The 15,451-nt window shown below is 32.8% G+C and overlaps 1 protein-coding gene across 4 annotated transcripts in view; it reads left to right on the top strand.

The window, feature by feature from the left end:
- Nucleotides 1-13,953, top strand: part of TNPO1 (transportin 1) — a 93,466-nt gene extending 79,513 nt beyond the window's left edge. For all 4 annotated transcript variants that reach the window (XM_053912769.2, XM_053912761.2, XM_024578649.3 and 1 more), the window contains exons 21-25: nt 1,380-1,455; nt 2,330-2,429; nt 4,690-4,764; nt 5,674-5,816; nt 8,262-13,953. In XM_053912769.2, coding sequence (XP_053768744.1) covers nt 1,380-1,455; nt 2,330-2,429; nt 4,690-4,764; nt 5,674-5,781 — 359 coding nt within the window. In that variant the 3' untranslated portion in view covers nt 5,782-5,816; nt 8,262-13,953. The remainder of the gene's footprint in view (nt 1-1,379; nt 1,456-2,329; nt 2,430-4,689; nt 4,765-5,673; nt 5,817-8,261) is intronic.
- Nucleotides 13,954-15,451: the final 1,498 nt, after the last annotated feature.

Genomic DNA, 15,451 nt, shown 5'->3' with positions numbered 1-15,451 from the left:
ATTTTAGCAACTTTTAATTACCATTGTCTTGACATTTCATAAAGCCAATTCCTCCTTAGTGTATGCAGTTACTTGCTTTTTTCCTAATTGGTATATCCTACACTGAACTTTTTCAATGGACCATCATCTGCTTTATTGCATGTGTCATTGGATTGTTCATACTTGCCTGTTTAATGAGAATGTTGCGTAGTTTGTGTCTTTTGAACATAGGTTTTCTTTCTCTTGCTTCATATGAATCTGCTGGATTTTAGTATTATCTGTGTAGTTTGCTTCAAGTAATCCTTAAACATTTTTCTTTACCCCCCACCCTTTTTTTATGAAAGGTTAACCTGTAAGTTTTTGAGAGAACACCATTAAAGCACTTCATGGTTTGTTTTCTGTTTGTATTTTTTTTCCTGTTGTGTATAAATGTATTTATATGTATGTACCTTTGAATTGCAGAATGCAGTTCTGAGTTGCACTTTAGCCCTTTTAAAGTTTAAGGACTTCCTGAATTTTGATGGTGAATATATGTTTGATTAATTCCCATTTTACATAAAATATTAGCATGTAATTAGTACACTGTTTATTTTGTGCTATGTCTTTTATAGCAAGGACATAATATTTGTTTCTTTGGTCCCGTATCATATGTCATTACAGTGGACTGTCTGAATTTCCTTTATGTCAAATATGGTATGAAATTAGCAATTTTTGAATCCATTCAGTGTGTGCCATAACACCTAAAATTTGACAGTTGATTTTGATAACAGGCAACAAATAGTCCACTGGTTTTTTTGGAAATGTTAACAAACAAAAAGACTTCACCAAAATTTGGGTTAAATTTCTAGATAATTTTCAAAGAATAGAAATTATAAAAACAGATGTGGAGAAGTGAGAAAGAAATTTTAACTGTTTTAACTGAAAATTGTGTTTGAATAGACAATTCAGAAATGTAGTCATTCACATTTACTAGTATTTCTTGGGGGGGAAACATAGATTTCATTATTAAATTCTGAAATTTGAACTATCTTTGAAGAACGTCTAAATCATCCATTTAATCGCTCATCTTTTTGTTACTAGAAAGTATGCTATATTGACACTTCATTGAGCGAGAAAAGCAATTCATCATGGTTTTTGGTGTTCTCTCAATCTTTAAAGTTTTTTTAATTCCTTTTGTTTTTCCTTTTTCAAGAGTATGCCATATATGTTGCTACCCCTTATTTTAGGGGGTGGTAATAAACAGCACTGGTGAAATCTTATGTTTATTATCATACACAAATTCTGTTGGTTTCTGTTTCTGAGTTATTTGTTGTTTTTTCTTTATTTTTTCTCCTTCCCCCTCATTTGCTCATGTCTTGGTTGGCGTTTGGTGGTGTATAACCGTGATTGCGTTACCTTAGCAATAACAATTGGTCGTCTTGGTTACGTTTGTCCTCAAGAGGTGGCCCCCATGCTACAGCAGTTTATAAGACCCTGGTGTGTATTATTCAATCTTTTTTTTTAATTCATTTTTCTTCACTCTTTCTTTCTCTATCTCACTTTTAGATATATTTTCAGTTGGTTACAAAAATCACAATCCTTAATCATTGCCAACCATGTGACTAATCTTGTCCTATCAGGTTTGTGAGGTTTTCAGTAGCATCGTCATGTATATTTATTTTATGTTGTGGCTAACGACTAATTGATGCATGGGATAAGATTGTCACATGCTTGCTGTGTTACAAAGCTTGATTTTATATATATATATATAAAGCATTTAAATATCCACCAATAAAATAAAAATGCATGCAAATTCTATAAATTTAGGTTTTTGCATTGTTTCTTTCTTAGAATTAATTTGAAAATTTGGATTGCATTAAGAAATACATGTTTAAATTTGTAATGTGTAAAAATCTTATTTGATAATATAAAAGTTAAACATCTACACCATAAGTTCTGAAATAATAGTTCATATTATGGCAGTATATCCTATATTCTGCTGCTTTCAGTTGACAATCTTTCAATTCAAGTCATTTTTAGTAGTGTTTAATGGAATACAAGTCATAATGCAGTTTTTTTAATTGGTAATTTACTCTTGGCTAAAGCTCATTAATTGTTTAAGTGGGAGATTAAAATCAGATGTCCATTTCATAGATGCAATCTATTAATAAGAAAATGTGAATATCAAGGCTTTCACTATTTGGGATTAGATGGGCCCACATATAGGAAGTGTGAGAAACTTAAGCTTTATGAAAATTCTTTGAATATAAACATTACACTATGGTGCTTATTCCATTAAATACTGTCCATTAGTATTGTAATTGAACCTGCTTCTTACTTAAATGCTAAGCTGCACTCTATAATTTAATAGGTGCACCTCTCTGAGAAACATAAGGGACAATGAGGAAAAGGACTCGGCATTCCGTGGCATTTGTACCATGATCAGTGTGAATCCCAGTGGAGTAATCCAAGTAAGACCTTAACCAGATCCATTCTTAATTTGTAATATTCTGAATAATGAAACTTTGAAGGGAAGGAATGTTTTAATACTTCTATTATTAAAATATTGCATATAACACGTGTTTTTCAAAGATACTAAAACAAATTATATATTTAAAATGTTGTGTATTTCCTAATATCTTGAAATGACAATGCCTGTTTTTTTATCTCCTAAATCTTTTTTTGTCATGAAACATAAAAGTAGCATATTGGGAGATAAAGATGCATTCTTGTATTGAATTAAGCCAAAGGTTCTTTCATTCACATTTAGACCTCATTTATTTACTTTGCATACATTTCCCATCCCTGAATATCAATTTGTTTTGTTTGAGGATATCTACACTTTAGAGAGTGAGCAAATAGTAGGATACTCTTTCTGTTACTTGGAATCAAACTTAAGAAATCATTTAGTAGTGAATAAAATAGAATACTGAATTAATCATTGAAACTGCCTTTTTTTTGAGAGCTTGTAATTTATCCTTATTTTGTTTTGTTTCCTGTCTTAGCTCTATTATATTTAGACAATTTTGGCATTTAAGAAATATTTGGCAATAGTGTCAAGCATGAGTCTCATCAGACCCCTGTATTCAACTGCCAATTTGCCACACACAAAGTAGGACCGTGTTGACTGATGCCATGTGTGTGATCCACAAAATACTACCCCAGCTAACAGCCTCAGGCTCCTCAACAGTTCTTTGTAAAGGGAAAGTGTAAGCAGGGTTTTCAAGAAAATGACCTTCTACATCAAAGAGATGGGTGCTTTGACCATTTTTTAATTGAGACCTTTTGCTATTTCCTGCCTGGTATTAATTACTGTGTTGTTTAATTCAGATTTAGCATTACCAACTTTTAAATTTTACATTAATGTAGGTGTTAGGCATTGAAAACTTAGAAATTAGAACTGGAAAAATTTTTTTTGACTAATTTGACATTTGTAAAACATTAATAATTTACTATTAAAATAAGCTAATACTATCTTTAGAGATGTTCCCTAACTGCAAAATAACCTCCTGATATTAAGTTTCTTTCTTTATTTTTCCCAGTGTTTAAGAACTTTGTGTCACCTTAAATGTATTTTAGAGGTATCATATCATGTGTGTCATGTTAAAAAGGAGCATTTTCCCACAGGGGTTTTGGTTACTTTATTTTTTTTGAGTTAGTATTTGAAGTAACACGTGTATATGATCATGAGATCACTACCAACTTAAGAATTGGTAGAAATTTCTACCTTTTACATGTGTATTTGGATATGGTTAAAAAAAAACTGTCTAAAGGTTTTTCTGTTTAAGTATTTAATTACAAATTCTAGAAGTGTGTATGTATGTTTAAGTTTTTAACATCATACTTTGCTATTTGGAAGACATAATTTGAATAAACCATGAACTTTAGGTACATGGGATTTTATTTGCTTCAGTAGGTGTTTTATACACATACTTTAGTATTAATAAATTTTGAAATTAATGAGGTTTTCTGAATTTAAAAATAAAATTTAAAGTAGTTGACATGTCAGGACATCAGCCATATCTTGAATTTTTTCAGCATGGTAGTCTATACCTAAAAATACTTCAGTGAAATACTTAAAGCATATACCATTTGTCACCTTGTTCTTAATAGTCAGAATAACCTGGTTATCTTTTAAGTGTTTGGCATTAGGTTTTTTATTCTTTTTGTTTCATTTGGGTTGGGTTGAGTTGGATTAGTTGTTACTTGTAGGTACGTAATTAATTTTTCTGCCTTTGGCCATGTCATTTAAGTTTCTACCTAAAGATGAGTCTAGAAATTTATATCTAGTAATTCCTGTACTTCAAATCAAGCTTCTTTGGTGTATGCTTTTAACTAACTTTAGATTATTTTTAAGCTACTCAGAACTGAGTAGATTATTGGATTTATATAATTCTTTAATCTGATAAATGAAGGTTTTTTAAATTTATGCTCATTTGGTACTTTCAGTACATTGCTGATGTTAAACATTTACTAGACATGTTTTGTTTTATGATATAAAATACAAAAGGGCATTAAGTCTAAACTGACTTAGCAGGGGTTTATTCATGATGAAGCTAATAAAAACAACCATTAAGTAATTGCTTACAACTTTTATGATTGTAGTTGACTTTTTTTTTTTTTAATTTTTAGCTAGGATTCTATCATGATATATATTCTGAAGTTCACATGTTTTTTTCACTTGCTTGACACATAAAAATCAATCTAAAATATATTTATTGCTTGTTACAGGATTTTATATTTTTTTGTGATGCTGTTGCATCATGGATTAACCCAAAAGATGATCTGAGAGACATGTTCTGTAAGGTAACTAAAAAGGCTTTATGATATATATCTTGCGATTGTTACTGTCATATTGGAAAGTTTAAATTATTGTGTATTTCATATGAAACTAGGCTTTTCAAATCAGTGTTGGTGGACTTATAACCTGTAACGTTTGTTCTCAGCAAAAATGTTGGCTTGATCTTTCCTTAAGATACAGTGACTATCAGTAGAGAATACACTTTGAAAATATTTTCCTAAGCAGGCCATTATCCCACCTGTGCAAATTAGCATATGCATTTTCAGAGACGGCTGACTGAGATTTAGAGTATAATATAAACTATTGAACAGAGTAAATCTAAGCGGTCTCCACAGAGATTAAACCTATGTTGTAGTTCTTTATTTTAATAGTGCCCTCCTTTTGATTAATTCTAGCTGGCACTCCACTATAACAACACAAGAAGTAAAATACTGTTACACATTTTAATCACCTAATAATAAAATTGGTGACCTATATTTGCAGCCAGGAAGCCAAAGCTTTGTATATTTCCATCTTGAAAAACTTAGTATGGCACAGAAATTTTATTCTTTGGGTGAATTATATACTTTTTTGTTTGTTTTTCATAAGTATAATTCCAGAGATTGCTTAGTGAATGAACATCTGTTACTAGGACACTGTTTCTAAACTTCTCAAAACAAAGTTTAGCATATTCAGTGAAATATCTTTAGGCAAGACATGGAATGGTGTAGAATCCAAAAAAGTTTGAGAAGTACTATTTTAAAATGGATAAAATTTTATAATAATAAAATCAACAGCGTTTGATTTCCGAAGCTATGAAGATCTGAATTTTTATCCGTTGTTTTTGATAAATTAATCTACAGCCATACCACTGTGAATGCACCTGATCTCATCTGATAAATTAATGATTTTTTTTTTTTTTTAACTCTTTGCAGATCCTTCATGGATTTAAAAATCAAGTTGGGGATGAAAATTGGAGGCGTTTCTCTGACCAGTTTCCGCCTCCCTTAAAAGAGCGTCTTGCAGCTTTTTATGGTGTTTAACCTCATACACTTAAGCTGCAGTCCCATAATTAGGGGTAAGTTGTGAGAAGTTTGGAATTTTTCAGGATAAAGAAAATTAGGACTACAATGTAAAACTACTGAACAGAATAGAGCTATTTGTTTTCTACAGAGGTTGAATAAAACAATCTTATGCTATATTAGACTTTACATTTTAAATTACTTAAGTAGAATTTTTTAGAGAATTATCAAGCAAGATAAAATGCATGGTTCCACTTTGAATCCTCAATAGAAAGAAATCCAAACTGATAGGCTAATTAGATTACTTTACAGTGCTTCAGCTCTTCCTTTTTTGCCCTGTAAGAGATCACTGCAGTAGAAATAGTCTAGTTTTAAAGCATGAATTTAGTCTCATATATCAAGGACCTTCTGTGTAGTAAGCTTTAGGGAAAACCCAAGTAGAATTAGAAATGGGTTTTAGCTCAGTAACTAAGAATGTGTAGTATTCAGTGTTCAACATATATTTTTATTGAGTACCGTGGGCCTAGTGCTGTGTTTTAAAATGGGCAACGGAAATTGTTTTGATCTGGGGTAACAGAGGGGTAAGTCCACTTGGACTCTTGTTCCTTGAGACTTTCTGTACTTGTTAAGTCTAACTAAGCATTCTGGTCTCTTAGCCTCATTACCTTCATTGAGTTCTTTTGAGGATTAAATGCTGTACTATGTGATGCCAAAGTTGGGTATATTGCCTAACACACTAAGTTGGTTCAGTAGATGTTAAGAGCATGGGCCAGTACAGTCAACCAGGGGTTGCACTTCTTTAGGTTTTAGGCATAAACTGAGACATACTTCACTGGAGGGCCAGAGGCTATATTCAATGTATGTCCAGCAACTGTATAGCAAATTGAAATAACCTTTTACGTTGGAGTTTTTGCTTGCTCCTCATCTGCTGTGAGCTAGATTTTAAACCTGGAAAGATTTCAACATCCAAGTTGTCTAATTAACCTAAGAAGACAGTAGAAATAGACTTACAGCCTCTGGAATGTCTCAGACCCTTCAGTGTGGGTTGTCCCACTGTGTTCTTGAGTCCTACTAGCTGTTTTATGGCCTTAGTATTTTGGAAAAGAGCTTGATTCTCTTATGTTAAATCATGAGAATGCAGTAGATGGCATTAGGGGCCGAAAGATTCAACTGTGAGCTAAGTCTTCACTACTTTCAGATTTATTACCTTCTCTGGTCTCTGTCATATCACCAGTCTTGAATTAACTGTGTTCTAAGACAAGGCATACAGTAATTCTCAGTCTTCTAATTAGAGATAAAAGTGGATAGTATCTTTTCCTGCCTTTTTTTCATTCTTACCTTTTTCTAGAGGCAGAGAAAAAGGGTTGTTTGTACTTCTCCATAGATGGGCTAATTGCCCTCTGTGAACTCAAATGAACTTTCATATAAATGTCCAGAGTTTGGCATGAGTGGTTACTACAGTTTCGTTGTGAAAGTTCTGTCAGGTACTAGTTACAGTCTCCTAGTAACCTACCTTTATTTCTTGATGTTCTTTTCATCATTAAAACTGCTACCAACGATCCCTCACCAGGTGGCTTGGTTGGTTGGAAGGACATCCTATACACCAAAACAGTTGTAGGTTTTGACCCCATCTAAAAAAAAAACTAAAGAACATTACGTATTTTTGATTGTCTGATGTTTTTGCTTAGAAGGTACTAAAGGTGTCCACTACATTCAGCAAATTGATATTTCTCTCTCCTTCTCTTAAAATCAATAAACATATCCTTAGGTGAGGGTTTTTTTTAACTGCTACCAATAAAAAGTCCTTATCAGGAAAATCAAGAGTCCTTCAGAGTATAGGAAATGACTGAGTTTAATTGGGTCGGAAGAATTATTAATTAGGAGCATCAAAAAATCAAATGTAAAATTTTACTTTTTGATAATTTGCTGAATGTAGTGGACACCTTTAGTACCTTCTAAGCAAAAACATCAGACAATCAAAAATAAGTAATGTTCTTTAGTTTTTTTTTAGATGGATTGTATTTTTGTTTGCTTTATATTAGGAATACTGGCAAAAAAGGATGAGTTGTAATTCTCACTAAGGAAAGCGATTGCCCTAAAGAACATGCTATTTAACCATGAAGAAAGTAGGCCAACTTATTATGTAAGAAATAACCGGCTCTCATTGTGGCCTGTAATGCAAAAGGAGGCAAAGAATTAAATGGATAGTGTCCTGCAGGGTGCATTTTATCTGTATTTCATCTGTATAAAGTGCTACACATTTCTCTGTGGATGTCCCCAGCTTGGTGTCACTTTTTTGTATCTAATGCAAGTGACAGTTAACAGCAGTAAGAGAAGAAAGCAACGTGGTTATCACGGTCTAGATGATCTTGGGCAGTTTGTCCAGTATCTCATTTTCTTTAGGCAGAGATACAGCATCGTAATTTGACTTGATTTTGTGATCCACTGGCTTTAAAAGAAAAACGATTGTTAAAGTATAAAATTATTTTCTTTTCTTACAGGTCCTTCAGTCTCGGAGACTATGAGGGAGCCTCTGCACCCAGGGAAAATGTTACCCTTTACAGGGGGGAAGGGTAAACCAGTAGGGAATACAGTACAATCCCAACCCTACTGGGAGGGGCGGGAGGGAGGTGTTGCGGTCACTGTATTAAGTCGATGTTGGGAAACGTTTTAACATCTGGAGCCTTTGTGGGTGGAAATCTGTCTTCAATTACAACTCCGCACTGGATGTGAAGAAGCAAAAACTATTCAGTCTACTCACAAAACAGTACTTTCTGGAATATTATGGGGAATTGTACCAAAACAAGAACCATAAAAATGATACATAGAGATTAAAGAGAGAGGAAAATTTCTATAGCGCACAATAAAGGAAACCTAAGAAAGGGGGTTACAAACAGTAAAGAAGCTTTTTTTATTTTTAATTTAAAGTTTTTTTTAATAAATTTTCCCACATGATGGGGACTTGTTTTTGCATGCTGATAAAGAACTACACAAATGAAGCTAATAGAATTAAAATCAGCTTGCCAACCCATAGTAGAAGCAGGTTCTTGGAAGCAATTTAAGGTACCCCCAAAAAGTTGGAAATAAAAAAAAAATCTAATTTAAACAAAGAAATAACCTGTGAAATGCCAAATGAGTCACTCCTTTTACCTTTGTGGGGTGGGCAGGGAGGGAGGAATAACTGGGGTTGGACATATCAAACTAAAGATCGAACTCCTGGTTTTGCATTAAAACATTAATGTAGTGGATATAATTTGATGGTTGTACTTCATTAGATTTAATTTCTAGGCCAAGACGTTATTTTTAAAGTGCAGTTTAAGGTTCAGGCATGCATTCTGGCTCATAGTGATTGAAAGTAAATTAGTGGGAAAGTAAGTAGCATGCTTGCATCACGTAGAGTGAGACTGGTATTCATTTACCTCTGTTGCGCCAGTTTGTGTTGCAGTTTACCAATTCAATATAGCCCTGCATTTAAAATTCCTTTTTAAGATTTGTGGGTTTTATTTTTATTAAGAATATAGATATATAAAGTACTGTAGTTTACAGCTAGGCCTTGAGATATCTTACTAGGATCTGTTAGGAATAAGATTGATATTGTATTGTGTGTAACCTGCACAATGTGGAAAGCTGATATACCTGTGCAAAATCTTTGCCTCTGTGCTGTCAGTGTGATGTGCTTTCTGCATGGTTATATACTACTAGTGATTTTATCAAAACTTCTAAAACCCAAATTACATGGTAAAAGATCTGTAAGAGGCTGCATAAATGTTAGTAGGCACATAAAGAGAATTGTAGAAGTTGAAGACATGATTGCTATATTTCAATGTTTATTCCCACTCAATATATTGCCTTCTAAGCTTTTTTTTTTTTTTTTTTTTTTTTTTGTTCAAAGCATGATCTTAAAGATATGTTTAAGTTAATGGATGTAATGCAGGGTTCCTACACTGTTTTGGCGCATGTTGGTGGCCCTCTGTGCCCTAGATACACGCACACAGGGTGCAAGTAAAAAGCTACAGAGTGAAAGTTGATTTGGATCCTCTTCATTTCATTTGTTGAGCTTTTCTGTTATTTTTCTCTACTTACATGTATTCCTGTGAATAAATCCTTGTTAAGTTAACCCTTTACTTTTCCTTCCATGTGTATTTTCTTATATACTGTGAATGTGAAATCCTAACTGGTACACTTGATCTTGTCTCCATATGAAAGTGCAAGTCTTTATTAATTTGGATTGCCTGAACAGTGTATCCCATGATGATGAAGGAAAATGGAGAGATTTTTCTTTTTAACTCTGCTGGTCAGAGATGAAGCCACACCTTTCCATTTTTCAATGCTGCATATTTAATCTGCAACAAAAATGTTAAGCCATAACAACCTTTTTATATTTTAGTTTGTCACCTTTGCATTGCAGAATAAATACTGAATAACCATTTTTATAAGCAGTTGCTCCTCTTTGCATGGTTCTGTTCTCCTAAAGGTGTTGAATGATACAGCCATTGCACTGAAGTTTGAGCTGTATGTGTGTGAGTTTATAAATACCATTTAAAAAATTTTCAAGTGCATGATAGCATGCAGAAAGGTTTTTGTTGTGTGTGTGTATGTATTTTTTTAACATGTTCTTTCACCTTCTTTCCTATACTTTGGCTTTGCAAATTTCAGTCTGTAGAGCCTGAAATTAAATATTTTCTTAATCCAGTTTTTTTAAAATTACACGTTGGATCCAAAGGGGATGTAGTATTTGTTCTCTTTCTAGCACCATTACTTCACTGGGAGCTGAAAATTTGCTTCCAAGCTAGTTTTTAAGACCTGATTAGGCTCGTTACTTTATCCTTAAATTCTAGTGATATTCTGTAGGGTTTTTTTTTTTAATACTTTTCAGAATTTAATAGGAGAGATATTTTACTATTCTAGAATAGGTAGTAAATATTTTAAATAGAAAGAAATGGCAAAATTCTCTAAACACTTTAAAACAAACACAGAAACAACCTTCAATAAAATTATTTGAACCTGTGATTCTGTATTGACTGAAAAAACAACATTGTCACCTGTTTGATTAAAAATTGGTTTCTAATTAGGCAGTTATGTCACATAAGAATATGCTCATTTGATAGTCACTTGTTTTTAAGTTAAAAGGAAGTTTAATTCAAAAGTAGAAAAATTAGTAAACATTACTGGCAACCTGAGGTCGGGTTGGGTTTCTGTATTCCCTCTCCCCACCCCCTTGAGGTGGTGTGTTCCTAATTTATATTTCGGATACTTAGTATAGCATAGGAATTTGCAGAAGCCATTTAAGTTATCTTTTGGGTAAGCTCTGATTTACCATCATTTATTGTTCTGATAAAACAATACATCATGGGATATATATATATATATATATAAGCAACTTAATTCTTGTGGTGTAGTCTTAATAGTTTTGAATGTTGGCTGAATGTCTATGAAATCGTGAGATTGTCTTTGTTACATTCCAGTGTTTCTGCCTCTTGGCATGCTTGAAGCACGGCTTACTTCATCAGCTCCTTACACACTAAAGTGCTGTTAGTGTGCTCAACTACAGAAATAGCCGCTGCTAAGTGATGTAGATTTTCTACTTGAATATTTTTATGTTGTAGGAACCTCAGGAGGTCAGTGTTTACTGTTTTATATATGCCTTCTTTTTTCCTGTTTGAGCTTCTCTCTTTGAAGGATTCTAACAGAACAAAAGCTGCTGATCAACCTAAGTTGGAAACAGAAAGTGTATTTAATATAATTTAAATGCATGTTTGGCGGTTCCATGTTTTAGTATTAGTAAGTAAACTTAGTGCCACAGATACTCATGTATTCAGGAAAGAATTTTGCTTTTTGTATTGTCTAATCTCTTTAATAACTTCATACTATGTAAAAAAAATCACTTTTTTATATTTTTTGGTTGATTATTTCCCAAATAGTCAACGTGTAAATAATCTTTAAGAGCCAGTTCTGATGCTTTACATTATTGCTACTTGATTTTGTGACGCAAGTTAGATTTCAGACGAATAGATTTTAAAACACTTAACCAAGCCATTACATCTTTAAAAACAAAATAAGTAGCATACATTTTGTAACTAACATATTGGTAAACACTGTGATTTTTTTTGTTAAGACTTTTTCATTGATCTGAATTGCTTAAATTGCATATATTGTAAAATAGTATCAGATGTATATTTTAAAATAATTTCAACTGACTTTCCTCTGTTGAAATGCTTTGTCTACTCAGTTATACAATATTCAGATACAAGTTTTATCTCAGGTGAATATTCTTGTATCCTTTTTGCTTTGGTGACATATGCTTATAAGGGGTCATCATACTTTTATTATTTTTTTTTTTAGTGTATTTCATGAAGAATCTTCCCATTTAGTCTGATTTCAGTCCTTATTCTAGAAGACTAGGGTGGTATAAATCCCTCCTGTCAGGCCTTCTGCATGTATTGTAGGTTCACCTTGAAAGTGAGTTTAAATGAGTCCTTTTCTTCAAACCCTCAAGATAGGGAAGTGGACATTTTTCTGTCCTGTATTAAATTATCCTGCATAACTGAAATGCCAGAATTTAATTGTCTTAAACCCTTTGGTCTAAATTTAACTGAAATACTTTGCCATAAAGAAAAAAGTGTGGGTTTGGTTGTTTTGCTTTGTGGGGGTTTTTTTGCTTTATATGATTAATCTATATTCATATTGAATGTATTAACAGATAACGGTGCAAAATCATTCTTCCCAAGAGAAGAGTGTATCATGCATAACTGCAATTAAAATCTTCCTTTAGTATACCTTAAGATACATACAGCTTTGCTTTTTGAATTATTTCTGCAAATAATACAAGGGGGAAAACACTAACTGTTGATTGTAGTACTGTTCTTGGAAGTGTAGGCATTGAAATCTTTAAGAAAACTGGTCTTCAGATAGTTAAAGGCCCGGGATAATCGAGATGAAAAATCAGATCAATAAAGAACTGTGTGACGATACTATCTAGTAGTAATACCATGCAAGAGCATTGTATACCTACTTAGTACCTTTCATACTGTATTAAATATGGAGATATTCCTAATGCCTCTTAAAAATTAAATTTTACATAAAAAGTTTCACTTGAATGCTCTCCAGGTGACTTGTGACTAATTTTTTCAGTCTTATGTAGATCTTTTCCCCTATTGGTATTATATGTATAGAGTTCTTTATCTTTATGCCTAATTATTATACATATTAATTTTAAGGTATGTGTTTAAATTATAGCAACTGTTTGTTGTGATTTGTATCCCAGAATGTATTGTGTGTTTTTTTTAATGTATGCATGATTTTGAGGGAAGTTAATGGTTTTTTTCTCTTCTACATTAAAACCAAATCAGTTTGCCAAGCATTATATCATTAATTAGGAAAATACTATTTTCCCTTTTATTAGAATTTTTGTTTATTATAGAATTCCTCTTATGCTATATGGCTTGGTATTATGCAGAATTAGCTATTTTGCAAGTCTAATTATCTTCCTAAAAGCCTACTATACTATGGTTAGCCTACAAGGCAATGTTGGTCCCTTCCATCTATAAGCCTCATAAAAGGGTTCTGCTGTACTTTGACCATATTCATTACTGTTTTCCTCTGTGGATATATAACCAAATTAAGGGTGGATTTTTTTATGGAGATAATAATTAGACAATACTGTATAATTTTACTTAATAGATTATCTGTGAGAAGAGATGTTTAAACATGGTTAATGATTTCACTTCATATTATAAAAACAGTTTTACACTTAATATTCATGTTAACATTGGGTGCAATAATTTAGTAGTTTTAGCTTTAGTTATAAATAACTGGATCTTTCTGCTGACAACTTAGGTTGTATGAGTTACGCTTAAAAGCTTTAAATCTGGTGTTTCCTGTACCTGCCACACTATGTTAGAATGTGTCCTTCAAACATATCCTCCTGCAACTTCTCAAACTGTACTAAATTGATATTTCTTGAAGTCTAACTCTGTGCTAACAGATCTTCATTTTAAATAGAATACGGTTTTAATTTTTGATAAGCTGCTGAATTTTAAAGAGAGTTTTTTGGGGCCACCAAATATTTTGGATCATGCAGAGAATATATATTGTACTGTAGTAATTTTGTATTTTACATTTGTATGATGTGACATAATAGATGTGAATGTTAATCACTGCTTGACTATGTTAATAAAGTTGTTTAACTATAGATGTTTCACTCTGATTTTTAACGAAGGAAATGAGCTTTCTCTCCCTCTCCCCATTTTGGATCCAGATAGGGTCTTGTGTTGCTTTTGTTTGTCTTTTGAGGGGTTTTTTTTTCTCTGTTTAGTGCACTCTTGCTTTTTAAATCATTATCTGTGTGATGTAGTTAAAAACTATTTTCCCCACATTTTAACTCCTACTGGTATGTGTTTAGACAGTTGATTCTAGGTTCAGCTTTTGATGGAGGGGCAGGGGGAAGATATTGCTCTGCAAAAAGAATGAAAAGATGAAGTGAATAAAGGGTCGTAAGGATAGATTGCATGAATGTGTATGAATGTGTCCTGTTAAGGCTTGTTTATCCTTCAAAAAATTAAGACAATTTTGGAAATTAATATATATAAAAGCATTTTCCTCTTCAGGCTGCAATCCATTAGTATAGTTGCATGTTACTAATTAAAATTGTTAATACATTTCAGAGGAAATCTGTGCATAATTAGTGTAGTCTGGGTTTTTTGAGATGTACATTTTCCAACAAGGAAAGGGCTCCCTTCGTTGGCTGGATGTGAAAATATTTGAAATAGCTCATTTGTGTTGGAGAGGAGGAGAAAAAACTGAAACTTGGGTGTCGTCTTCTTACATCTTCAAGAAGGAGTTTAAGACTCCAGAATTTAGGACTTAGGTAGTAGGAGAGGATAGTCAAAACCAGCCTATTAATTAGTTATTCAAGATTTCTATTTGCTCCTGTTAATGTTAAAAAAGTTACATTGAAGCTGAAAATCCTTTGCAACTCCTCAACATTTTAGTTAAAGTATACACTTCAAGTTGTTTTTACTTTATATTATACCTGTTTTTGAACTGACAGGCATTTTTACCTTGTAATGAGTTAATCAACCCAATTTGAATAATTTACATGTGATTTTGGGGGAATGTTTGGAAAAGTAGCAGTTGAATTACACAGTTTTGAATTGGGACTTCCTCATTACTCTACAGTTGACCATAGAAACTGCTGAAGCTGTGACAATCGTGTGTAACCTTGAATCTCAGTCTTCTGTTAACTTGATGTAAAAGAATCTCCAGAAACATCCACATAGATCTCCAGAGTTCAGCTCAACACAAATGGCAAATTACAATTTAGAAACTAAACACAATTTCTAAACCATTGGCAAATGTGACACAGTGAATACTGTTATACTAAGAACCTTAGGTTTTCATGCCAGTATGAATGAAATTGATTGCTATGCATAAAGTAGCACTATTGGTCTATTTAAATTTTATTCCACAGTATTTTTAAGCTTATGTTTCTCTTTGTACTTCAAACAATTTAAGACAAACTTGAAGAGGGGAAGAGAGGAGAAAGAGGGACAGAAACATCCATGATCAGGGGGTACATTGATCAGTTGCCTCTCACATACCCTCAGCTGGCAAACCTGGCCTGCGACCCAGGCGAGTAACCTGACTGGGAATCGAACCGGCAACCTTTTGGTTTGCAGGCCAGCGCTCAATC

The sequence above is a fragment of the Desmodus rotundus genome, chromosome 1 (assembly GCF_022682495.2).
Source record: "Desmodus rotundus isolate HL8 chromosome 1, HLdesRot8A.1, whole genome shotgun sequence".
Lineage (NCBI taxonomy): Eukaryota > Metazoa > Chordata > Mammalia > Chiroptera > Phyllostomidae > Desmodus > Desmodus rotundus.
This window is presented reverse-complemented; position numbering and strand designations above follow the sequence as displayed.